Source organism: Oncorhynchus mykiss, chromosome 13, assembly GCF_057628025.1.
Source record: "Oncorhynchus mykiss isolate SJ-2025 chromosome 13, ASM5762802v1, whole genome shotgun sequence".
NCBI classification, from domain to species: domain Eukaryota; kingdom Metazoa; phylum Chordata; class Actinopteri; order Salmoniformes; family Salmonidae; genus Oncorhynchus; species Oncorhynchus mykiss.
The window spans coordinates 61,406,524-61,432,183 of record NC_143034.1 but is presented as its reverse complement, the minus strand read 5'-3'; the positions used below and the strand labels follow the sequence as shown (position 1 = coordinate 61,432,183).

Below are 25,660 nucleotides of genomic sequence, written 5' to 3'. Positions count from 1 at the left end.
TTTACTGACATGACTGACTTATTCCCACGACACAACAAATATTAGCATAGCATGGTATGCATTAATTTGTGGATGTCCATCATATTTTACTCATTACAATTCGTATGATATGTTACGAACTACAATTTGTGTGATATGTTGCGAATTACAATTTGTTGTGGCTAATGATAGCTAGGTGGCTAATGCTAATATTAGCTAGGTGGTTAACGTTAGCTAGGCTATGGGTTAGGGGTTTAGGTTAGTGTTAAGGTTAGGGTTAAGGTTAAGGGTTAGGTTAAAGGGTTAAGGTTAGGGGAAGGGGAAGGGTTAGCTCACATGCGAAGTAGTTGCAAAGTTGCTAAAAAAGTAGTATGCAGTTGCAAAGTTGCTAATGAACTAAAATGCCAAATGGTGTTTGTGATGAGATTCGAACACGCACTTTTGTGTTGTTAGACAATCACGTTAATTCAAACACGCAACCTTTGGGTTGATAGACAATCGCGTTATACACCCATCCATCCATCCACCCCAACCAACCACCCCCCTTTAGTTTTGCCTTAAGTAACCTTCTGTCTCTCTCCCACACCACACGTAACATATTATATTCATTGAGTATCCCCAGATTTTTTACTATGTTATGTCTAGTCTATGAGACCAGGTTGAAATATTGTACAACAATTCGTATTTTCCGTAGAAGTTTGCTGTAGCATTGTTCAAATAGACAATCAAACTTGCAAAATGTGCTGCCAGTGTTTGGCACTTGCTGTAAGCGGCATGCATTTTTTGTTAGAAAAGGTCACTGCAAAAGATAAAAACATTACACCAACTACTTTAGATAAATGTCATCTAATTTGCCATTGCATTATTTTTTAGAAACTTTCATAGCATCTTCAACATCTCCAAATCATACAGCAAATGAGGGTGTTTTTGTGTGCACAAATATAGTATGGCTGTAATTTATCAATGAAAATGTGTATATATTGCCTGATACAGTTTGATAAATAAAAAATAATTTGTTGGTAAATAACTGAGTCTTGGCAAATATGCAGCAAGGTAGAATCACAGCAGCCTACTGTAGATGGTCTCTCAACAGTTGTCAACCAGATGTTTTCAATCATTAATCGTCACCAAGGATTTAAAGTAATTGTACAGTGAAAATCTCACTTTTAAAAGTACATTTCTGTTAACTTGTACGCAAATAATGTTGACCCGTTATACTCGTATAACGGGGTCAAAACACTTCAAAAATCACACCTCAAACTTTTATCTCAAACAATGTTTATAATATGATTGCTATTTCCTCACAGAGGATGATGTCATCTAACTGCAATAATTATACTTTTTAGAAGGAATTGTAATGAATTATAGGTCATATTTCGTAGATAACTGGAAACAATGGACAGTTGTTTTAATAATAGGATATTATTTGGTTTTGCGGCACGAGCCTATGGCACCTATCTACTAAGAACTAAGTGCTGTTTGAATTTGTTTTCCGGTCGACCATTATTCTTGACGGAACGGTTGGCGGAAAGCAGCGAGACTTGTCATGTGTTAGTGTTATTTTAGATCCTTAGTACGTCCCTACCGAAATAAAGGAAAAGGTTTATGGTTAGGTTGGGTAGGGACGTCCAAAGGATACCAGATAGTACTAACCCAAGACAAATATTTAACTAACGACTGCATGAGTAACGTTAGCTACCAGATATTAAGTGCTAGATACATACTAATATGAAATGTTATCCATGACTTACGTTTGATTACCTATAAAGCAACATATTTTTGTTTCGCACATTTTGAAGAGGTAGGTTGACTGGGTCAATATATTTCTTGAGTGTCTTAGCCTACTGGTAACTAGCTACAGACTAACGTACGTAGTAGTAACTTAGCTCTATCAGAGGAAGAGGCGAAGCCTTTAATATCCAAAAGCTATGATTCTATAGCTAACGTTAGTACATAAATGACCACAAACAACTGCCTTATGATGAGTCATTTCTGCATATGCTGAGACCGAAGTCAGTTAAGCATGTCCTATAGTGTTCTATCTTGCTATGAACTGAAAAAAATGTCGTTATACTTCAACAGGTGATCACTTACAGGTGACTGCTTGACTAAGAATAGGGGCATACTGCCTCTGTATACAGTCGACCATGGCGTCATTGGTAAGTCTTGGGTGTATGGTTTACTTGTAGGGTCAACATGACGGTATCAGTCTATTGCTCAACACATTTGCTTCATCTGTTGCTTGCTTATCTCATTGTCAGGCTTGCTGGGCATTAATATGGAGATTCTCCCCCCTTTACTGCTATAGCAGCCTCCACTGTTCTGGGAAAGCTTTCCACTAGATGTTGGAACATTGCTGCAGGGATTTGCTTCCATTCTGAATTCAGCCACAAAAACATTAGTGAGGTCGGGCATTGATGTTGGGCATTTAGGCCTGGCTCTCAGTCTTCATTCCAATTCATCCGAAAGATGTTCCTTGGGGTTGAGGTCAGGGCTCTGTGCAGGCCAGTCAAGTTCTTCCACCGATCTCGACAAACTATATCTGTATGGACCTTGCTTTGTACACGGGGGCATTGTCATGCTGAAACAGGAAAGGGCCTTCCCCAAACTGTTGCCACAAAGTTTGAAGCACAGAATTGAATAGAATGTCAATGTCTGTTGTAGCGTTAAGATTTCCTTTACCAAAACTAAGGAGCCTGAACATGAAAAACAGCCCCGGACCATTATTCCTCCTCCACCAAACTTTACCGTCTGCACTAACGCATTTCCACTGCTACAGAGTCCAATGGAGTTAAGCTTCACATCACTTTAGCCGACGCTTGGCATTGTGATTTTAGACTTATGTGCGGCTGCTCGGCCATGGAAACCCATTACATGAGGCTCCTGACAAACAGTTGTACTACGTTGCTTCCAGAGGCAGTTTGGAACTTTGTAGTGAGTGTTGCAACCGAGGACAGACGATTTATACGAGCTTCAGCACTCGGCGGTCCCGTTCTGTGAGCTTGTGTGGCCTACCACTGCGAGGCTGATCAGTTGTTGCTCCTAAATGTTTCCACTTCACAATAACAGCAGTTAGAGTTGACCGGGGCAGCTCTAACGGCAGAAATTTAACGAACTGACTAGTTGGAAAGGTGGCATCCTTTGAAGGATTTGAAAATCACTGAGCTCTTCACTAAGGGCAGTCTACTGCCAATGTTTGTCTATTGAGATTGCATGTATGTGTGCTCAAGTTTTATACACCTGCCAGCAACGAGTGTGGTTGAAATAGCCGAATCCACTAATTTGAAGGGGTGTCGTAGTGTAGCAAACTGTGTGTGTTTTTTTACAGGGTGGCAGCAGTTCCTCTTCTACAGAGTACATAGTCCGGGTCCCCAAGTAAGTACTATCCAAGGCCTACAGCCATTGGGTTCTCATTTAACATTTGACCACAGCAGGGCCAATGTGTACAACATTCCCGACTCTCTGTCTAACCGTTAATAATCATTGCATGCAATACGGTTTTGGAAACCTCACTCTACTTTCAAATCACCCCAAAATAATTTTCCAAGTACAAAAGACACTTAACGTGTGTAATTTTAACACGGATTCCCACAGAGTTTTTTTCCCGCGTTGCACATTTACCTGAACTATCTGAATTACGACACTTCCTGAGCTAATGGAAACGCGGGAGTGAACACACAAAAACATCTCAAAGACAAACCTCAGTTGATAAAACAGCTAAGTGTATCTTCTGTATGTGTAGTGTTCCAAGCAGGACATACAATTCACTTTTTGGTTCACCAGCCACTGTGTCAGGTGGATTTAAAAAATCTACCAGCCACTCAGATCTTTACATTACAGTATTAATCTAAAATATTTTTTATTTATTTATTCCCTCCTCAATCTACATGCAATGGTTTATAATGACAAAGCAAAAACAGTTCTTTAGACATTTTTGCACATTTTATTAAAAAAATATAAATAGATCCCTTATTTACATAAGTATTCAGAGCCTTTGCTATGAGACCCTAAAAATGAGCTCCGTTGCATCCTGTTTCCATTGATCATCCTTGAGATGTTTTTACAACTTGATTGGAGTCCACCTGTGGTAAATTCAATTGATTTGGAAAGGCACACAACTGTCTATATAAGGTCCCATAGTTGACAGTGCATGTCAGAGCAAAAACCAAGCCATGAGGTCGGAGGAATTGCCGTAGATCTCGGAGACAGGTTTAATACTCGAGGCTGTAATCGCTGCCAATGGTGCTTCAACAAAATACTGAGTAAAGGGTCTGAATACTTACTTACTTTCAGTTCGTAATTGTAATTATTATTATTATGGAGTGTAGATTGGGGGGGGGGGTAACGTAACAAAATGTGGAAAAAGTCAAGAGGTCTGAATACTTTCCGAATGCACTGTACATGATGTGGTATCTACATGAATCATGATATAGCTTACACCACTAACCTGTGTGTGTGTAGGAACACCAGTAAGAAGTACAGCATCATGGCCTTTAACTCTGGGGACAAAGTAAACTGCTCCTCCTGGACCCAGGTATGCAGGTCAACTCTCTGGGAAACTCCCTCTCATTACAACTTTCCTCAATAGGCTACTAGAACACTCAATGATTCTCTCTCCCTGTCTGTCTCTCCTTCGTTCTCTCTTCCTCCCTGTCTCTCTCTTCCTCCCTCCCTTTCTCTCTCTCCCTCCCCGTCTCTCTCTCTCTCTCCCTCCCCGTCTCTCTCTCTCTCTCCCTCCCCGTCTCTCTCTCTCTCCCTCCCCGTCTCTCTCTCTCTCTCCCTCCCCGTCTCTCTCTCTCTCCCTCCCCGTCTCTCTCTCTCTCCCTCCCCGTCTCTCTCTCTCTCCCCGTCTCTCTCTCTCTCCCCGTCTCTCTCTCCCCGTCTCTCTCTCTCCCTCCCCGTCTCTCTCTCTCCCTCCCCGTCTCTCTCTCTCCCTCCCCGTCTCTCTCTCTCCCTCCCCGTCTGTCTCTCTCTCCCTCCGCGTCTCTCTCTCTCCCTCCCCGTCTCTCTCTCTCCCTCCCCGTCTCTCTCTCTCTCCCTCCCCGTCTCTCTCTCCCTCCCCGTCTCTCTCTCCCTCCCCGTCTCTCTCTCTCTCCCTCCCCGTCTCTCTCTCCCTCCCCGTCTCTCTCTCTCTCCCTCCCCGTCTCTCTCTCCCTCCCTCCCCGTCTCTCTCTCCCTCCCTCCCCGTCTCTCTCTCCCTCCCTCCCCGTCTCTCTCTCCCTCCCTCCCCGTCTCTCTCTCTCCCTACCCGTCTCTCTCTCCCTCCCCGTCTCTCTCTCTCCCTACCCGTCTCTCTCTCCCTCCCCGTCTCTCTCTCTCCCTCCCCGTCTCTCTCTCTCCCTACCCGTCTCTCTCTCTCCCTACCCGTCTCTCTCTCTCCTCCCCGTCTCTCTCTCTCCCTCCCCGTCTCTCTCTCTCCCTCCCCGTCTCTCTCTCTCCCTCCCCGTCTCTCTCTCTCCCTCCCCGTCTCTCTCCCTCCCCGTCTCTCTCTCTCTCCCTCCCCGTCTCTCTCTCGCTCCCTCCCCGTCTCTCTCTCTCCCTCCCCGTCTCTCTCTCTCTCTCTCTCCCCGTCTCTCTCTCTCGCTCCCCGTCTCTCTCTCCCCGTCTCTCTCTCCCCGTCTCTCCCTCCCCGTCTCTCTCTCTCCCTCCCCGTCTCTCTCTCTCTCCCTCCCGTCTCTCTCTCTCCCTCCCCGTCTCTCTCTCTCTCCCTCCCCGTCTCTCTCTCTCTCCCTCCCCGTCTCTCTCTCTCTCCCTCCCCGTCTCTCTCTCTCTCCCTCCCCGTCTCTCTCTCTCTCCCTCCCCGTCTCTCTCTCTCTCCCTCCCCGTCTCTCTCTCTCCCTCCCCGTCTCTCTCTCCCTCCCCGTCTCTCTCTCTCCCTACCCGTCTCTCTCTCCCTCCCCGTCTCTCGCTCTCCCTACCCGTCTCTCTCTCTCCCTCCCCGTCTCTCTCTCTCCCTACCCGTCTCTCTCTCTCCCTACCCGTCTCTCTCTCTCCCTCCCCGTCTCTCTCTCTCCCTCCCCGTCTCTCTCTCTCCCTCCCCGTCTCTCTCTCTCCCTACCCGTCTCTCTCTCTCCCTACCCGTCTCTCTCTCTCCTCCCCGTCTCTCTCTCTCTCCCTCCCCGTCTCTCTCTCTCCCTCCCCGTCTCTCTCTCTCCCTCCCCGTCTCTCTCTCTCCCTCCCCGTCTCTCTCTCTCTCCCTCCCCGTCTCTCTCTCTCTCCCTCCCCGTCTCTCTCTCTCCCTCCCCGTCTCTCTCTCTCTCCCCCGTCTCTCTCTCTCTCCCCCGTCTCTCTCTCTCCCTCCCCGTCTCTCTCTCTCTCTCCCTCCCCGTCTCTCTCTCTCTCTCCCTCCCCGTCTCTCTCTCTCTCTCCCTCCCCGTCTCTCTCTCTCTCCCCGTCTCTCTCTCTCCCCGTCTCTCTCTCTCTCTCCCCGTCTCTCTCTCTCTCCCCGTCTCTCTCTCTCCCCCGTCTCTCTCTCCCCGTCTCTCTCTCTCTCTCCCCGTCTTTCTCTCCCTCCCCGTCTCTCTCTCCCCCCGTCTCTCTCTCTCTCTCCCCCCGTCTCTCTCTCTCTCTCCCCCCGTCTCTCTCTCTCTCTCCCCCCGTCTCTCTCTCTCTCTCCCCCCGTCTCTCTCTCTCTCTCCCCCCGTCTCTCTCTCTCTCTCCCCCCGTCTCTCTCTCTCTCTCCCCCCGTCTCTCTCTCTCTCTCCCCCTGTCTCTCTCTCTCTCCCCCGTCTCTCTCTCTCCCCCGTCTCTCTTTCTCCCCCGTCTCTCTTTCTCCCCCGTCTCTCTTTCTCCCCCGTCTCTCTTTCTCCCCCGTCTCTCTTTCTCCCCCGTCTCTCTCTCTCTCCCCCGTCTCTCTCTCTCTCTCCCCCCGTCTCTCTCTCTCCCCCCCGTCTCTCTCTCTCCTCCCCGTCTCTCTCTCTCTCCTTCCCTGTCTCTTTCTCTCCCTCCCCCTCTCTCTCTCCCTCCCCCTCTCTCTCTCCCTCCCCGTCTCTCTCTCTCTCTCCCTCCCCGTCTCTCTCTCCCTCCCCGTCTCTCTCTCTCCCTCCCCGTCTCTCTCTCTCCCTACCCGTCTCTCTCTCCCTCCCCGTCTCTCTCTCTCCCTCCCCGTCTCTCTCTCTCTCCCTCCCCGTCTCTCTCTCTCCCTCCCCGTCTCTCTCTCTCCCTACCCGTCTCTCACTCTCCTCCCCGTCTCTCTCTCTCTCCCTCCCCGTCTCTCTCTCTCTCCCTCCCCGTCTCTCTCTCTCCCTCCCCGTCTCTCTCTCTCCCTCCCCGTCTCTCTCTCTCCCTCCCCGTCTCTCTCTCTCCCTCCCCGTCTCTCTCTCTCCCTACCCGTCTCTCTCTCTCCCTACCCGTCTCTCTCTCTCTCTCCCTACCCGTCTCTCTCTCTCTCTCCCTACCCGTCTCTCTCTCTCTCTCCCTACCCGTCTCTCTCTCTCTCTCCCTACCCGTCTCTCTCTCTCTCTCTCCCTACCCGTCTCTCTCTCTCTCTCCCTACCCGTCTCTCTCTCTCTCTCCCTACCCGTCTCTCTCTCTCTCTCCCTACCCGTCTCTCTCTCTCTCTCCCTACCCGTCTCTCTCTCTCTCTCCCTACCCGTCTCTCTCTCTCTCTCCCTACCCGTCTCTCTCTCTCTCTCCCTACCCGTCTCTCTCTCTCTCTCTCTCCCTACCCGTCTCTCTCTCTCCCCCCCTCTCTCTCCCTCCCCGTCTCTCTCCCCCCCTCTCTCTCCCTCCCCGTCTCTCTCTCTCTCTCCCTCCCGTCTCTCTCTCTCCCCCCTCCCGTCTCTCTCCCTTCCGTCTCTCGCTCTCCCTCCCGTTTCTCTCCCTCCCGTTTCTCTTCCCCCTCCCGTCTCTCTCTCTCCCCCCTCCCGTCCCTCTCTCTCCCTCTCCCCGTTTCTCTCCCCCCTCCCGTCTCTCCCTCTCCCCGTTTCTCTCCCCCCTCCCGTCTCTCTCTCTCCCCCCTCCCGTCTCTCTCTCCCCCCTCCCGTCTCTCTCTCTCCCTCCCGTCTCTCTCTCGCTCTACCTTCTTCTCCTCCCCTTCTATTATTTATATTAGCTTCTACACTTCTCATCTCCCTACTCCGCTCCCGTTGTCCCATCCGTCTCACTCTCTGTCTTCTCTCCTCCCTCCTTTACCCCTCCCCTCAGGCGCGTATGGAGCGGGACATGAGTAACAGGAGGATGTATGGTGTGGAGGAGACTGAGGAGGGGGCGGCAGGCAGTGAGTTTGGGAAGAAGCAGAGGGAGGAGGCACGCAGGAAGAAGTTTGGAATCGTCACCAGGGAGTTCAAGGTGGAGGACCAACCCTGGATCCTCAAGGTCAACGGCAAGGCAGGGAAGAGGTGAGGCAGACAAACACACACACAATGGCAAAGCAGGGAGGAGGTAGGCTACACACAGGCCTTGAGCTTACCTTTACATAGCTCTGGTTCTCTCACAAATACTTACCAAGCCATCCTTTGTCTTTCTGTTGATCCGAGGGCAAGGAGGAACTCCCATATAGCCTGAACTATCCTTTTATATCAACATGTTTCTCTCTGTTTTCAGGTTCAAGGGTACGAAGAAAGGGGGCATAACGGAGAATGCGTCCTACTACATCTTTACCCAGTGTCCCGACGGGGCCTTTGAGGCCTTCCCCGTCAACGGTTGGTACAACTTCGTGCCCCAGGCCAAACACCGCACGCTGACCGCCGAGGAGGCAGAGGAGGAGTGGGGCAGGTGAGGAGAGGATGAAGTGGAGGGGAGGGGAGACAGGTGTGGGAGAGAGAGACAGGAGAAGGGGAAATACTGAGGGGAAGAATAAAGATAGGGGGTGCAAATTCACCCCTCAGGTAAAAACACTAGGGGGTAGATGTGGGGGAACGTAGTGGGGTACACACATACTTCCTCCCCCCCCTCTCAGGAGGAACAAGGTGGTGAACCACTTCAGCATCATGCTCCAGAGGCGCCTGCGGGAGCAGGAGAGAGGGCCGGACGATGACGACGAGGAGGGCGAGAAGGGGGGGAAGAAGAAAAAGAAGAAGGGAGGAAGAGGAGGGGACCTGCGCATCCATGACCTGGAGGATGACCTGGAGCTGAGCAGTGACGAGAGCGACAGCAGTGGAGGAGAAGGTGAGAGAAGAGAGCTGAGCAGTGATGAGTGACAGCAGTGGAGGAGAAGGTGAGGAGAGAAGAGAAAAGAGCTGAGCAGTGATGAGAGCGACAGCAGTGGAGGAGAAGGTGAGGAGAGAAGAGAAAAGAGCTGAGCAGTGATGAGTGACAGCAGTGGAGGAGAAGGTGAGGAGAGAAGAGAGCTGAGCAGTGATGAGTGACAGCAGTGGAGGAGAAGGTGAGGAGAGAAGAGAGCTGAGCAGTGATGAGTGACAGCAGTGGAGGAGAAGGTGAGGAGAGAAGAGAGCTGAGCAGTGATGAGTGACAGCAGTGGAGGAGAAGGTGAGGAGAGAAGAGAGCTGAGCAGTGATGAGTGACAGCAGCGGAGGAGAAGGTGAGGAGAGAGGAGAGCTGAGCAGTGATGAGTGACAGCAGTGGAGGAGAAGGTGAGGAGAGATGAGAGCTGAGCAGTGATGAGTGACAGCAGCGGAGGAGAAGGTGAGGAGAGATGAGAGCTGAGCAGTGATGAGAGCGACAGCAGCGGAGGAGAAGGTGAGGAGAGCTGAGCAGTGATGAGAGCGACAGCAGCGGAGGAGAAGGTGAGGAGAGATGGACGAAGGTGAGGAGAGAGGAGAGCTAAGTGACGAGCAACAGTGGCGTGCGAGAAGGTTTGGGCTTTTTTCCGATTAATCTTTCCTCGATTCGTTGCATCCTCTCGTTTTGACCTTCTCCAATACAGTTGAGAACGAGGCAAGGAGATGGGATGTGAGGAGTCGCAGAAAGATCAACTGAGATGGAGTAGAGGAAAGTGACAGCAGCTTCTGTGGAGAGAAGGATGGAGGGAGGGAGAAGAGAAGGGAGAAGGGAGGGAGGAGAGAAGGATGAGAGGGAGGGAGAAGAGAAGGATGGGAGGGAGGGAGAAGAGAAGGATGAAGGGAGGGAGAAGAGAAGGATGGGAGGGAGGGAGAAGAGAAGGATGGGAGGGAGGGAGAAGAGAAGGATGGGAGGGAGGGAGAAGAGAAGGATGGGAGGGAGGGAGAAGAGAAGGATGGGAGGGAGGGAGAAGAGAAGGATGGGAGGGAGGGAGAAGAGAAGGATGGGAGGGAGGGAGAAGAGAAGGATGGGAGGGAGGGAGAAGAGAAGGATGGGAGGGAGGGAGAAGAGAAGGATGGGAGGGAGGGAGAAGAGAAGGATGGGAGGGAGGGAGGGAGAAGAGAAGGATGGGAGGGAGGGAGAAGAGAAGGATGGGAGGGAGGGAGGGAGAAGAGAAGGATGGGAGGGAGGGAGGGAGGGAGAAGAGAAGGATGGGAGGGAGGGAGGGAGAAGAGAAGGATGGGAGGGAGGGAGAAGGGAGGGAGAAGAGAAGGATGGGAGAAGGGAGGGAGAAGAGAAGGATGGGAGGGAGGGAGAAGAGAAGGATGGGAGGGAGGGAGGAGAGAAGGATGGGAGGGAGGGAGGAGAGAAGGATGGAAGGAGGGGGGAGAGAAGGATGAGGGAGGGAGAGAGGAGAGAAGGATGAAAGGGAGGTGAGAGGGATGGATGGAGGGAGAGCCCAGTAATGATGAGTATGAAGGCAGAGTAGAAAGAGGCATGGGAGTCATTCAACCTCAAAAAGCACAAGAAAGGTTTTGGACACCCACCAATCAGATTGATCTGAAATGGTATCTGCAGTTAGAAACAGATCAGATTAGCATTTCTTGAATGTTATTTTTCTGAAAGACAATTAGAACTCAAATTGAAAGCTAGTTGATTGCACCCAAATTGGCCATTTTTAAATTGATAGGATTTATATAATATTCAATAATTATAGTTCCCAACATCCGATATGGACCAAACTTCTTCTTGACAATGATTAAGACGTGAGGAATCCAAACAAATGGTGAAAATCACCACAGACCCCTTAGTTGTCTGGACTTCACAGAGATACACACACACACAAGAAATGAACACAGATGCAATGTATTTATTTTTTTAACAAATGTTTTACATTGTAATTTGGGTAAACAACATGTAGGATACAGCAAAGTGTTTCTGAATATTGCGATATGATATCGATATTTAACAGGAAAAAATGCAACCGATATCAACGTGGATTATCCATGTCGGTGCTCATCACTAGTATACAGTGTGTAAGAACCACGTGTCTGTTAGCTGAAGACGCATCTCAATGTCGAACAAATAGGTACATTTTACATGTTCAACTGTTGAATTGTTAGAAGGTGCATCTCTCTTTACGTTCCCTCTCTTTTCTCTCCCCCTCTTCTTCTGTTCCTCTCAGATGGAGACAGCAAGCCCAAGAAGAAAGAGGGGGATGTGAAGGGGAAGGGGAAGAAGAAGAAGAAGAAGAAGAGGGGCAGTGACAGCGAGGCGAATGAGGACAGTGACGATGGAGACTTTGAGGGCCTGGAAGTCGACTACATGTCAGATGAGAGCAGGTGAGACACACACACACACACACACACACACACACACACATACAGACACACACACATACAGACACACACACACACACATACATACAGACTCACACACATACAGTGCATTCGGAAAGTATTCCGACCCTTTGACTTTTCCCACATTTTGTTATGTTACAGCCTCATTCTAAAATGGATTAAATACATTTTAAAAATCTTCAACAGTCTACAGACAACACCCCATAATGACAAAGCGAAAAGTTTTTTTTAGAAATGTTTGCAAAATGATTAAATATGAAAACTGAAATACTTAGTATTCAGACCCTTTGCTATGAAACTCAAAATTGAGCTCAGGTGCATCCTGTTTCCATTTATCATTTTTTTAACCTTTTATTTAAAACCAGACAAGTCAGTTAAGAAAAATTCTTATTTACAATGACTGCCTACTCCGTTCAAACCCGGACGACGCTGGGCCAATTGTGCTCCGCCCTAATGGGACTCCCCATCACGGCCGGTTGTGATACAGCCTGGAATCGAACCAGGGTCTTTACTAATGTGTCTAGCACACAGATGCAGTGCCTTAGACCGGTGTGCCACTCGGGGGCCTCTCAAGCTCAGGTTGGATTGGGAGCGTTGCTTCACAGCCGTTTTCAGGTCTCCAGAGATGTTCATCCTTGAGGTGTTTCTACAACTTGATTGGAGTCCACCTGTGATAAATTCAATTGATTGGACATGATTTGGAAAGGCACACACCTGTCTATATAAGGTCTCACAGTTGACAGTGCTTGTCAGAGCAAAAACCAAGCCATGAGGTTGAAGGAATTGTCCGTAGAGCTTTGAGACAGGATTGTGTGGAGGCACAGATCTGGGGAAGGTACCAAAAAATGTTCCCAAGAACATTTATGCAGCATTGAATGTTCCCAAGAACACAGTGACCTCCATCATTCTTAAATGGAAGAAGTTTGGAACCACCAAGACTCTTCCTAGAGCTGGACGCCCTGCCAAACTGAGCGGAACTAGGTCAGGGAGTTGACTACGAACTCGATGGTCACTCTGAAAGAGCTTTTGAGTTCCTCTGTGGAGTTTGCTAAAAGGCACCTAAAGGAATCCCAGACCATGAGAAACAATATTCTCTGGTCTGGTGAAACCAAGATTGAACTCTTTAAATGCCAAGCGTCACATCTGGAGGAAAGCTGGCATCATCCCTACGGTGAAGCATGGTGGTGGCATCATCCCTACGGTGAAGCATGGTGGTGGCATCATCCCTACGGTGAAGCATGGTGGTGGCATCATCCCTACGGTGAAGCATGGTGGTGGCATCATCCCTACGGTGAAGCATGGTGGTGGCATCATCCCTACGGTGAAGCATGGTGGTGGCATCATCCCTACGGTGAAGCATGGTGGTGGCAGCATCATGCGGTGGGGGATGTTTTTCAGCGGCAGGGACTGTGAGACTAGTCTGTATTGAGGGAAAGATGACCTGAGCACAGAGAGATCCTTGATGAAAACCTGCTCCAGAGCACTCAGGACCTCAGACTGGTGCGACGGTTCAACTTCCAACAGGACAACAACCCTAAGCACACAGCCAAGACAACGCAGGAGTGGCTTCAGGACAAGTCTGTGAATGTCCTTGTGGCCCAGCCAGAACCCGGACGTGAACCTGATCGAACATCTCTGGAGAGACCTGCAAATAGCTGTGAAGCGACTCTCCGCATCTAACCTGACAGAGCTTGAGAGGATCTGCAGAGAAGAATAGGAAACTCCTCAAATACAAGTGTTGTAGTGTCATACCCAAGAAGACTTGAGGCTGTAATCGCTGCCAAAGGTGCTTCAACAAAGGACTGAGTAAAGGGTCTGAATACTTTCAGAATGCACTGTACACCACAACTTCTATTGACAGCTGTATGGTCACACACCAGAGACACTTGTAGAGCCATACACACACTTCCTGCAACCTCATTTATTTTCTCACATCTGTTTCTCTTTCATCCCTTCCTCGCTCTCTCGCTCCTTACTCTCTTGTTCCTGCAGTTCAGAGGAAGAGGTCGGCGAAGAGAAGGCCAAGTCCAATAAAGAGGCCGTTCCCAAAGGTCAGAGGGCACCCCCATGGAAACAATACGTGTTCATGTGTGTGAATTCTAAGAACTTTAACTCTGTTCACAGGAATCGACGAGGCATCGGAGAGTGAGGAAGAGAGCGAGGAGGAGAAACAGAACGAGGAAGAGGGGAAAGAGGAGGAGGAGGAAGAGGAAGGGAAGAAGACCCCAGTCCAGACGAAGAAGAAGAGAGGTAGCAGTTTTTCTTCTTCTTTAGAATCTTTACTGATCAGGTATCACAGGGAAGTGGCAAGAACCCACGGAAATATACTGTGTTTTTGTTGAAGGGGGCTATGATGTGATAATGTTGTGTGTGTTTCAGACAGCAGCGGTGAGTCGGACACTTCGGAGGACAGCGACATCGATGGAGAGGCAGCCTCCGCTCTCTTCATGGTGGTGTGTGTGTGTGTGTGTGTGTGTGAGAGAGTGTTAGTTTGTGTGTGGTCCCTTTTGTAGTGCCACTGTTCAATGTCAACCCCATTTCCCTGTCTTTCTCGCAGAGATGGAGTCTTGATATCGTGTTCTTGATCTGGGTTACGGTGCCCAAGATCTGGGGCTTTTCTAAAAGTCTTGAACAAGACTCTGGTAGTTGATGAACCTGATACCATATTTTGTAGTTTCTATGTGGCACAAAAGGGGTGACACAACACACAATTTCCAGGGTATCTTGCTTCCCTAGTGTGGCAGCAGTGTGGGCACAAAAACAGGCCTTTTTAACCCTTTGATGTGGTTGATGTTGGTCTGACTCTCTATCTTGGTATTCCACATTTCAACTGGTGTTGGTGTGATAACGGTCTGCAAACACTGGGTCTTTCTTGGTCTGGGTCCTGAGAGGTTGAGAGTGGCTCTCGTGGACAATGCTCTTGACGTTCCCCATTTCCTCACTACCCCCCCCCCCCTGCCCCCCAGAAGAAGCGTACTCCTCCTAAGCGCGGTGGTGGGCGTGGCTCTGGAGGCAGCTCCAGGACTGGCAGTCGCCCTGGAACACCGTCCATAGACTCCGCCTCCACCTCCAACACACTCCGAGCCGCCGCTAGCAAACTGGAGCAAGGTACACACACACATGCATGCACTCACACACACATTCACAGATGGGAAATAGATTTTTATATTTGTAATGTTTTCATTTATATTTACATATTCACAGGATCTGAAAGTCTTATTTTGTTTGTGGTACCTTAAGGCTATGTGTGACCTCAGCACTGCATGCTGACTCTTCTTGATTGAACAGTAAAGGGTTGTTAAAACTGCGTCCGTCACCCTGCTCCCTCCCCTCACAGGTAAGAGACAGGTGGTGGGTGGTAGCTCTGAGTCTCCAGCTGCCAAGAGGCTGAAGATGGAGTCCAGCAGTACGGCTGTCACCACCCAGAGTCCTGCCCCCTCAGGGAAGAGCACGCCACAGCCCCCCTCAGGCAAATCAACCCCCAGTTCCAGGTATATTCCTCTTCAATCTCTCCTGTTTGTTCACTTTTCTCACCCTTACCCTCTCTAGCTCACACACACTCTCGTTCTGTCTCTCTCCCTCTTTTCTCTGTCCTCTCCCACACGCACGGTCTTTCTTCTTATTCTCTCCCCCCTTCCACCACACACCTTGGTGTTTTGTCCCACTCTCCATCCTGCCTCTCCACAGTGACGTTCAGCTGACGGAGGAGGCGGTGCGTCGCTACCTGATCCGGAAGCCCATGACCACCAAGGACCTGCTGAAGAAGTTCCAGACCAAGAGGACTGGCCTGAGCAGCGAGCAGACGGTCAACGTCCTGGCCCAGATCCTCAAACGCCTCAACCCCGAGAGGAAGAACGTCAACGACAAGATGCACTTCTACCTCACAGAGTAAACCGGGCTCGTGTTCATTAGGGCATGCGTTTTAAAATGGAGACTGAGTCCAAGTTCCTCTTTCAGTCCCTTTGGTGCCTAATGAACACGACCTAGGGAGGGAGGAGGAGATGAATAGGAGAGGAAGAGCATGAACGCAAAGTCCTCATTGATTGATCAGCGGAAGGAGGAGAAGGATAGAACAGGGTCCTTGGAAGAGGAAGGGTAGAAGAGGAAGAGAGTGGAATAAGGTAGAAAGAAGTGTTACGCAACTGTGATTTGAGATGCGGTGTGTAAACTAGCCTCAATGTCTGTCTCTAGAAATGGTCAACTGTACCTGTGGCAGTCCTTTCAGGTCAAACAACTTACTCTTACAATATATAGGTTTATCAATGAATTACGCAGATGTGACGGTATCAATGAAAACATTCCGTGTAGATCTTGCCTGCTGACTCATCTCCCACCACAACCCACTGGATTCAACAAGACAAGTGTGGGTTATTTTGTACGATTTGCCATATCTCCCCAGGCCTCTATTTCTCATTTTAGAATTGTCTTTTTTGTTTATTTTCATTTGTAATAAAAACCCTGCTGTTGCTGTGGCTGGTCTTGTCATGTTTCTGGTTGGTTTGCATAATTAGAAGCAGAACACTGGACAATGATGTCATACATCTTAAGGCTTTTCAATGAAGACACCCTAATATTCTTTGAGGTTCTGCCAGAGGTCTACTGTGCTATCCAGTTGATTAATTGGAAATCTACTTTGCAGCAACTGTTGTGTATGTACTTACTTGGATAAGAGTAGTGTGCACTTCAATGACAGTACTGTTGGCCTGTACTACTTCATGCCATGGAGAAGTGGTTGTGTAGTAGAGAAACCATGTCAAGCAGAAGTCATTCATCCTTATTCAGCATGACATGACAGGTGTAGGCATATTAATGTTACACCTTCCTCTCCTGAGGAAAATTACTTGATGTGCCAAGTAGAGTCAAATATACTGATGGCACATCTGACCGTTTATTAATGGAGCGATTACTGGCAGATCCCAAATGATCTTGGCTTCCTCTGTGTTATCGTCAATCTTTGTTGACATTTGAAACTCGTTTGACCCCTAAAAACCTGCTTCTTCCTGTCCTGTTTCTACAATGTATTGATTTAATTTTTTTACAGTGAGGTGGAGCGACAGTGATGTCCTAATTCTCAAGATTCTTCAGGAAGTTGACTTTATATTAGTTTCTGATATGTTCATCCCAGATAAATCACAATCTTTTAACACAAACCAGCATTATGATCTGCAGTGTGGCCCGAGGCCAGTGAATGATGAGAAACAGTTGGCTCCAATGTTTAGATCCAGGCTACTTTACTGTAGGCTTATACTTGTTGTTTTGTAGTGAGAAAACATGTCATTCAGCATCACTCTCAACGACTGACACCTCATTCTTACATCAAGAAAAAGTCCATATTTTTGTCAATATTCAATCACAAATAGATCATACACTTCAACTATATATGTTAGATATTAAAATGAAAATAATGTGATGTATTTGAGTGTAAACACATGACCCTGCAGTATTGCTGATAGTAACTGGTAGTCATACTGTAGGGGATCAGGTGGCTGGACCAGTTCAGACACCATCAGGGAAGGACATGTAATGGAGGACATGATCAGGGATTGACCTTAAGGGTTGCCCTATTGCTTGGAGCAAATGAACTGAGCAGTCGGGCAAGTTGAACCTGCTCTGGTTGCCCCATTAGGCAGGGGATTTTTCCAAACTGAATTTCAGTAGCCTAACATAGGGGCTACACTTACATTTTTTTGGTCCTGCTACACAGGAAGTATAACTATTGGTCAGGGTGAGCAGAGCGCCAGACAATACTATATCCTATGGCTCTCGATTGTGAGCTGTGCGTCTAAATCTGAGTCTTCCAGAGCCGGTATGTTTACAACCAGGTTGCAGAAGGGTCTCATTGCGCTGCAAAAGTTACGCATTCAAACTGATTTTTCTACTTCATAGCATGCTAGCAGATACCCATAGACTTCCAGTCATTGTGCTAACACTAGTTTGCATTGGCTCACAAAATGACCTCTAAGTTCCTTCATACTGGACAAAGAGACATAAAAATGGTATCCAGGAGTTCAACAGCCTCTGAGGAAGTAGATAATGGGCCTCATTGCCAAAATCTCAAAGTATCCCTGTGACCATTTTGCTTGTAAACAATTACTTTAAAATGTTCTGTCAAGTGACAGTAATCACCAGGCAACCAACAAACAAACTGCTGTCCAATGGGCAAGAGCCTTTCAAACCTTAATGTCAATCCCTGACATCAACGGTGCAAATAGAGGAGAAAGGATCCAAAATGGTTGCCAGACAGTTCTGGGGAGAACAACAAGGTGGGGTATTGTGAGTCCTGTGTGCCATTACTTCATGCCCACTGATCTGACAGAACTTAACCGGCCACATGGTGAAACCTATCCAGAACTTTCACTAATCAGTTGGCATGAAGACAAGGACACAAGACTTGGAAGGCACAGTAATAGTGTTGGGATGTAGCCCTGATCTTTTTCATTAAACAATATTCATGTCTCGCCCTTCATTGGTCTTCATGTTCGGGCTATGTCGTAATTGTTCACGAACCAATCACAGGTCTTCTTGATACCTGTTGGGGAGGAGAGACACAGTCAGTCATCTATGGATACTGTGCATTTTGGAAGAGTGGTTTAATCACTGTGAACGTTACTTTCATCATAATCATAAAACGACCAATAACCAGATAGGTATCAAATATCATGCTGTAATGGGTCTGTGTTATTTACAAGGCAACTAATTGTTTTCTGGACAGGAAATACAACCCTCAATATTTGGATCTCTGACCTTCAGAGAGCGGCGTGAAGGTGAAGTCAGGGAGGTAGCGTCGCAGCTTGGCGTTGCTGGCCGTCTTCTTCATCTGACCGTCTGACTTGCTGGTGTCGAACTGATGTCATAGGTCAAGGGCCACAGAAGGCAAAGCACAGGGAGATGACATAGTTACAGTGCAACGGATATGGGGGATAGCTAGTCCGAGTGGGCATTTAATGTACTTCATCTGTACGTCTTTCAGTCCAACAGGTGTAATGAACCTTTAGATATGGTTGCTGGTGTTGTACTAAGGATTCTACTAGATTGGTTCTAGACACTAATCTAAGGTCAAATTTGAATAATGGTTAAGGTAAGGAATTGGGGAAGATACGCTGATCCTAGATCTGTGCCTAGGAGCAACTCCTATCAGGCGTACACAGCCTGTGGAAGGATACAACTATTTGACCTTTGAAGTCCAGGGCATCCGCAATCATCTCTACGGCGTCCTTGATGGGGAGCTCCTCCTCCTCCCCCACTGTGAGAAACAAGTGACAAAGGAGCTTGGTTCAGTTACATATGGTACACACACACATTGACTGATCACACACACACACACCATGTTGGACTCACCAGAGAGAATGATGGGGTCAATCTCATCATACTCCCGCAGCACCCAGAGGAACAGACGTGCAACATCCTGAGAAAACACACACAGATTTACACACGCACATATCTGGCACACACACACACACACACACACACAACACAACACACACACACACACACACACACACACACACACACACACACACACACACACACACACACACACACACACACACACACACACACACACACACACACACACACACACACACACACACAGAGTAATTCACTAAACATACCAGAGAGTAGATGAATTGTCTCCTGGGTGTTCCGGAGCCCCACACCTGTAGTGGGGTTCCCTCCTCTGTTAGAAGGAGAGTAGAAAGGAGTATGTGTTTGTATCTGTCTGTCTGTGTGTGTGTACGTCAAATCAAATTGTGTTGGTCACATACACATGGTAAGCAGATGTTAATGCGAGTGTAGCGAAATGCTTGTGCTTCTAGTTCTGACAGAGCAGTAAGTTTTTAAATGTTTTATTTCACCTTTATTTAACCAGGAAGGCTAGTTGAGAACAAGTTCTCATTTGCATCTGCGACATAGCCAAGATAAAGCAAACAAATTCACAACAACTTCCTTATACACACAAATGTAAAGGGATGAATAAGAATATATACATATAAATATATGGATGAGCGATGGCAGTGCGGCATAGGCCAGATGCAGTAGATGGTATAGAAGACAGTATATACATATGAGATGAGCATTGTAGGATATTTAGACATTATTAAAGTGGTGTTATTTAAAGTGACTAGTGATACCTTGATCAAATCCATTTATTAAAGTGGCCAGTGATTTGAGTCTGTATGTAGGCAACAGCCTCTCTATGTTAGTGATGGCTGTTTAACAGTCTGATGGCCTTGAGATAGAAGCTGTTTTTCAGTCTCTCGGTCCCTGCTTTGATGCACCTGTACTGACCTCGCCTTCTGGATGATAGCGGGGTGAACAGGCAGTGGCTCGGGTGGTTGATGTCCTTGATGATCTTTTTGGTCTTCCTGTGACATCTGCTGCTGTACGTGTCCTCTGTGTGTGTGTGTGTGTGTGTGTGTGTGTGTGTGTGTGTGTGTGTGTGTGTGTGTGTGTGTGCAGTATTGTGAGTGTTACTTACTTTTAGCAGCATATGTCTTATGCATGAGCGCTGAGAGCACGTGACCATTTTCAAAGTTGAAGTTGTCATAGGGACCATACACGTTAGTCGGGATTACGGCGGTGTAGCGACGCCCATGCTGCTCAAAGTATCCCCTGTTGTCAATCAAGTCCACACACACACACACACACACACACACACACACACACACACACACACACACACACACACACACACACACACACACACGTTGTGGTTAGAACATTAATGACCAACTCCAGCTATTTTTTAAAACAATATTCTAAGTACACATACAATACAAGGTACAAACCCTTAAGGGTATTATTTTTATTTTTATTTTTTACAAATAGTGTTTTTTTTTTTGACACAATGGCAAAATTCAAGGAGTTGGCAATTCAAGGGGTTAGTCTGATGGATGCATACCGATGTCATCGGCCTTCCCTCTTGCTTCCCAGAACAATAGCAGAGCAATAGAGGTTCCTTGGAAGTTGTGGGAACATATGTTTTTGGTTTCCCATTGGTTCTGGGAACAAACGCCTAAGTTTCCTGACCGGTGAAACTGACTTTTTTTACGTTCTGAGAACATTCATTTTTTGGTTGCAGGGACGTTCTGAGAACGTTTTACAATGATTCCCTGAAAGTTTTCCTGGGAGGTTTTATTAATGTTCTGATAATGAAATTATAGGTTATTTGAATGTAATTAAATAATATTCTGAGAACATGTTTCAATAAGACTTTTAATAACACTGCTAGCTTAGGTTAACTGTTTTGAACACCAAGCACAGATGGGACACATGGCAATTAAATTGCTTATGCATTAATCATGCAAACACATCTCTTTTTTATTGTCACAAGGAGCCTATAAGACTTAAACCTATGATCTTATGTTTCCTATCCATGGACTCAGTCCACTGAGGTTGGCCAGGTTGGCGCTAGCATGCCATGTTTTGTAACTTATACAAAGCTGTGTATTTTAGTCTATTCAAACAGACCCCATTCATAAAGATCAGGTGTGGCCCATTAGTGGGTGCGGCCACTTCCTGAACTCACTTAACAAGATAGAGGATAGAGAGAGTTTTGTTGACACTAAGAACGGAATGTACATGTTCATAAGTAGTATTTTTAGAACGCTCTTGTGGTTTTAATGGAAAGTTGTCTTAATGTTCTGAGAATATTACTAAATAGAACCATGAGGAAATCTGTAGGAAACGTTATGCTGAAGTACTAAAATTCCCACATAAGAACGTTGTTCTTAATGTTCTCTGAACAATTTGGGAACATTACTTTAAATAAAAGCATGAAGAAACCTGTAGGAAACATTATGCTGAAATTCTGAAATTCCCACAGAAGAACGTTGTTTCTTAACTTTCTGAGAGCATAACTTTAAATAGAACCATGAGGAACCTGTAGGAAATGTTATGCTAAAGTACTGAAATTCCCACAGAAGAAACATATGGTTCTCAGAACATTATGTGCTAGCTGGGCTGTGCCATGTAATGAGGGACCTGCACCAGCTACTGAAATGCATCTTTTGTTAAGTTCATCAGGTAATAAATGAGGTGCAGGGGAGGCTGGAGTGGGTCTTTCAAATGTGTGCTAATGTACCTGCACAGGTAACAGATTAGTCACCAGCTCACCTGTTCTGAATATCAATCATTCTTTTGGCATGTGAGTAGCCAAAGTTTGAGTCATGTGGAGGCCCATTGTGGATCTGTGGGAAGGGGAAGAAAGCATGAGTGATCCTACACCATCTTTTATTAAAAATCCCAGTTTGGAGGGCCAGAGATCCCCCAGACATAGAGTAGTTCTACTGACACTGGGCACATACTCGGTCCCAAATGGCACCCTAAACTCTTGACTCCTACCTTTGACCAGGGTCATTAGGTCTCTGGTTAAAAAGAATGTACTATATAGGGAATTGGGTGCCATTTGATGCCACCATAGTATTTTAGTATTAAGGTTAAACACAACATAATCTCATTGATTTGGTCTTACTGGTTGTTCAACTCACCATGCTCTCATCAATAGGGTATGTGGTCTTGTCAGGAAAGATGCAGCTGGACAGACAGGACACCACCTTGGTGACGCCCCTTTCGTGAGACGTCTGCAGCACGTTGTCATTGATGCGAAGGTTGTCCCTCTGTGAAGGCAAGACACTGTGGTCTCAATTCAATAAAACCTGTATTGCGACTCTTACACAATTACTTGTTTTTACACAATAACTTGTTTTTACACAAATGAATTAAAAGAATGCATTTGGAGACAGTGATAAGAAGCTCTCCTGTGAACACTCCTCGCTAACACCCCGTCCGTGACGAGCACGCGCATCCGCTCAGCCTTCGTCTGAGAAACCATCTCTCACTCTCACTCACTCTCAAAGAATGCTAACTTCTATTTTTTCAGTTGTGATATTCACATACTGTTATTACGCTGTAGCCCATCATTGTAAATACACATTTGTTCTTAACTGACTTGCCTAGTTAAATAAAGGTTAAATAAAACATATAAAAATAAACAGATGGATTAATACCCTTTTGGAATTAAGATGAATACATTTGCCAACAAAGTCCCTGTGAAAGTTGTCTTTGACAAGTTGAATTTAATTTCAGCCTAAGTAGTCGCCCGGCCAGGCGAACATGGACATTTATATTCAGGTAATTCAGCAGAAGATCTTTTCCAGAGCTGCTTCCAGTCGGTGCATTCAACCAGTAGCTAGATAAGACAAACCATTTCACGGACTGGCCTTTAGGCAGTTCAGGCAAAATATCAGATGGGCTGGTTCCATCTTCAGCCCATCGGCCTGTCTAAACTGGGGGTTTTGTACACAAATATCATTATTTGGTTAACAATTGGGGTGCCAGGCAAAGAAATGGGCCAGTGAGTTAGAAATGCCCATTCCGATTTTCTGGACCCATCCCTGATTGAACAAATGTAGTTTGGGACATAAATGTATAGCCTAGGTATTAAAACAAACTGGGTAGTTAGGTAAGCTCACCAGAAAGTGTAGGTTCTCCTTCATGTGAAGATATAGTCCTCCCACCTTGGCAGCCAGGTGGATGACATGGGTGGGCCGATACTTCTCAAACACTGCTCTTGTCTGTTGTAGATCTCTGGCAGAACAATTGTCATCATCACCATCCCATTTAATGAAAACACATCAATCTCAAAAAAGTATGCATGCACGAATGTAATTATCTAAACATTTAATGTGGTTCCAACAGGAACTATATAGAAACTCTAAATATATACTGTTTCTATGCATCAATCTACATATCTATAGAATAGATTAGAAAATAATAGAATAGCAGAGAACAGAATATTTTTTCCACTGAGTGAACTTATTTTGTTCCTGTTGGAACCACAAAACCAGCCACAGATGTAAAAGGGTCATAACAGGATTTCTCACAGTGCAACATGACCTATAGCAACATGACCTATAGAAATATGTTATGTAGAACAGACATGCTGGTGTTTCTCGGGCATGTAGAATATGGGAACATGGCATCGGTATATAGGCAAGTCATTTTTATCTGCAACGAACAAAGCCTCAGACCAGCTCTGCTGAGAATATGAGGTTCATGTGACATAACTTACACGAGGTTGGCCTCTTTGGAGCAGAGGAAGGTCCACTGCTCGCCCTCGAGACAGCCGCCTTCTTGTTTCACCACGTGCTCGATGGCCTTCCCGACCAATCCGGATCCGCCCGTGACGAGCACGCGCATCGGCTCAGTCTTCGTCTGCGAATCCATCTCTCACTCTGATCAAAGAATGCGAACTTTAATTTTTCAGTTGTGATATTCACATACTGTTATTACGCTGAAGCCCTAAACAAAGTAGGCTGATATGAATGACAGTGTGATCATGGCCCTATTTTTAGTCTACTTTAGAACGTAATAATGATAATACAAAACTAAGAATAGTTATACATTTAGGCTAATAAGGAATAAATAACATGCTATACATCAAACGCAAGTTTAACTGTATTAACACACTTTTCGTTTCATTTACAATTTCGTTGTAGCCTATTTTGTTAATCATGGAGGCTACTTTCTTGTATTTATGTCCTATCTATATTTATGCACTTTTTTATTTTGAAATAAGATACATTTGCCATATTAAATATTAAGCTCAAGAGTGAATTGCATTGTGATCATGTTCATTTTAGCAAAAGGACAAATAGCTCATGCCAATACCGACAGATACCTTATTTCATTTTAAATTAACGATATGTGTTTATTCGAAATATCGGTTGGTCTCATTAGGCCTATATTACAAACAGTATATTACAACATCAGTTGATCATATAGTCTACACCACTGACATTATTTTAGCAACACAAACAAGAGTAGGCTAAAAGTAGCAAATTGTCGAAAGGAAATGTCTGAGCCTACTATTTTAAATAAAATGTAGCCTAGGCGACATTGTTGAAGTCAAAAGCACCCATTCATTCAACCAAAAGGCCTATAAATAGGACTTACAGGACAAACATTTATAAAGGCAAAACATTTCTAATACTAATCCTTATATAGTTTCTGTGAGCTAATTGAATTATAATCAGTCACATTATTCATTCGGCAAAACCATCGTGTTATTTAGTATGTATCTTATCAAAACACAGGGTAAATGTATGAATTCAAACCTGTAAAATGTTTTGTTAGAATTTTACTCCTCGAATAATGTCGGTATTAGATCCTATTTCTGAACGCTCAAGTACATCAATGAGGTACAGGCTATCTCTCTTGTCTTGCACACTAACCTGTCAATAGGGCAGGCGCAAGGCGGAGTCGCTCTAATAGGCTACCTCTGAGCTACACTCTTAGAGAAAAAGCAGAGAATATGCAGATTACAGAGCTATTTTCACACAGGATATACCATTATGGCTGAATGCTAGAACTGCTATAAAAAAAATCATGCAGCACTGAGTTCGTATTTCAGTGTCCAATGAAACAAAAAGCGCAAACCTAATCCTTCACTACAGGCCAGGGGTCACATGTTTTTGGCGGCTTAGAACTTCTGGAAATGAAGCTTCTCCTCCCAACCATTCTGCTCAAGAACTGACCACCAACTTTTCCCACTTCATGTAAACATCAAAAACTGCTATTGGATAAACTAGATCTACTTGAATATAAAGTTGAACCCACCCTTCCAAAATCAAATCAAATCGTATTTGTCACATGCGCCGAGGTGTAGTAGACATTACAGTAAAATGCTTATTTACAAGCCCTTAACCAACAACGCAGTTAAGAAAAATACCTAAACATTTTTTTTAAAAGTAACAAATAATTAAAGAGCAGTAGTAAAAAACAATAGCGAGGCTATATACAGGGGGTACAGGTACAGAGTCAATGTGTGGGGGCACATTCAAATGAATGCGTTAAAACGATTATTACAATTGTGCCAGCCTTATTCCAAACACGTTCGATAATAGCAACCGGTTGGCTGGTTAAACAAAGTCTAGCAATGCATTTTCAAAAATGTAATATCGAAGTCAAGAAAGTTTGCCAGCAGCCAGAGTCACTTGCAGCAACAAGTGCTTTTGTGTAATTATCTCTAATGAGTGTAATTTGCTCAATAATTGAGAAATAAAGTTGACTTCATTAGAAATAATATATCCCCCTCTTTTATACTACTGGTATGTAATAAAAACACACAAATATCATGA

At 46.1% G+C, this 25,660-nt stretch overlaps 2 protein-coding genes across 5 annotated transcripts; one reads left to right on the top strand and one right to left on the bottom strand.

The window, feature by feature from the left end:
* The first annotated feature begins 1,473 nt into the window (after nt 1-1,473).
* On the top strand, nt 1,474-15,987 carry LOC149978952 (general transcription factor IIF subunit 1-like). 4 transcript variants are annotated; one of them, XM_090194452.1, is made up of 14 exons: nt 1,474-1,780; nt 2,062-2,138; nt 3,308-3,354; nt 4,441-4,513; nt 8,125-8,318; nt 8,524-8,694; nt 8,879-9,087; nt 11,345-11,501; nt 13,512-13,570; nt 13,644-13,769; nt 13,899-13,969; nt 14,489-14,627; nt 14,857-15,010; nt 15,207-15,987. In XM_090194452.1, exons 2-14 carry the CDS (start codon nt 2,127-2,129, stop codon nt 15,409-15,411), a joined length of 1,617 nt encoding a protein of 538 aa, XP_090050578.1. In that variant the 5' UTR covers nt 1,474-1,780; nt 2,062-2,126; the 3' UTR covers nt 15,412-15,987. The 4 variants fall into 4 exon arrangements, with proteins under 4 accessions (XP_090050578.1, XP_090050577.1, XP_090050575.1 ...); XM_090194451.1 differs by having other exon boundaries at nt 14,486-14,627; XM_090194449.1 differs by having other exon boundaries at nt 13,899-13,972.
* A 746-nt stretch (nt 15,988-16,733) lies between these two features.
* On the bottom strand, nt 16,734-24,764 carry LOC110485217 (GDP-L-fucose synthase-like). Its single transcript, XM_036941463.2, has 11 exons — nt 24,638-24,764; nt 23,593-23,755; nt 22,994-23,108; nt 22,010-22,138; nt 21,636-21,709; nt 19,999-20,132; nt 19,133-19,197; nt 18,858-18,924; nt 18,683-18,762; nt 18,264-18,363; nt 16,734-18,048 (listed from the first exon to the last, which is right to left on the bottom strand). Exons 2-11 carry the CDS (start codon nt 23,745-23,747, stop codon nt 17,993-17,995), a joined length of 975 nt encoding a protein of 324 aa, XP_036797358.2. The 5' UTR covers nt 23,748-23,755; nt 24,638-24,764; the 3' UTR covers nt 16,734-17,992.
* Nucleotides 24,765-25,660: the final 896 nt, after the last annotated feature.

What these genes read in the sequence shown, in the direction of transcription:
- LOC110485217 (XM_036941463.2), bottom strand. Translation starts at nt 23,747, where the DNA reads ATGGATTCGCAGACGAAGACTGAGCCGATGCGCGTGCTCGTCACGGGC. An exon ending in ACTTCAAAGGTCAAATAGTT is followed by an intron (nt 18,364 to 18,682) that starts GTATCCTTCCAC and finishes CTATGACATCAG; the next exon opens with TTCGACACCAGCAAGTCAGA. An exon ending in CTTCACGCCGCTCTCTGAAG is followed by an intron (nt 18,049 to 18,263) that starts GTCAGAGATCCA and finishes CCTCCCCAACAG; the next exon opens with GTATCAAGAAGACCTGTGAT.
- LOC149978952 (XM_090194448.1), top strand. An exon ending in TACATGTCAGATGAGAGCAG is followed by an intron (nt 11,502 to 13,511) that starts GTGAGACACACA and finishes TTGTTCCTGCAG; the next exon opens with TTCAGAGGAAGAGGTCGGCG. An exon ending in CCAGACGAAGAAGAAGAGAG is followed by an intron (nt 13,770 to 13,898) that starts GTAGCAGTTTTT and finishes TGTGTGTTTCAG; the next exon opens with ACAGCAGCGGTGAGTCGGAC.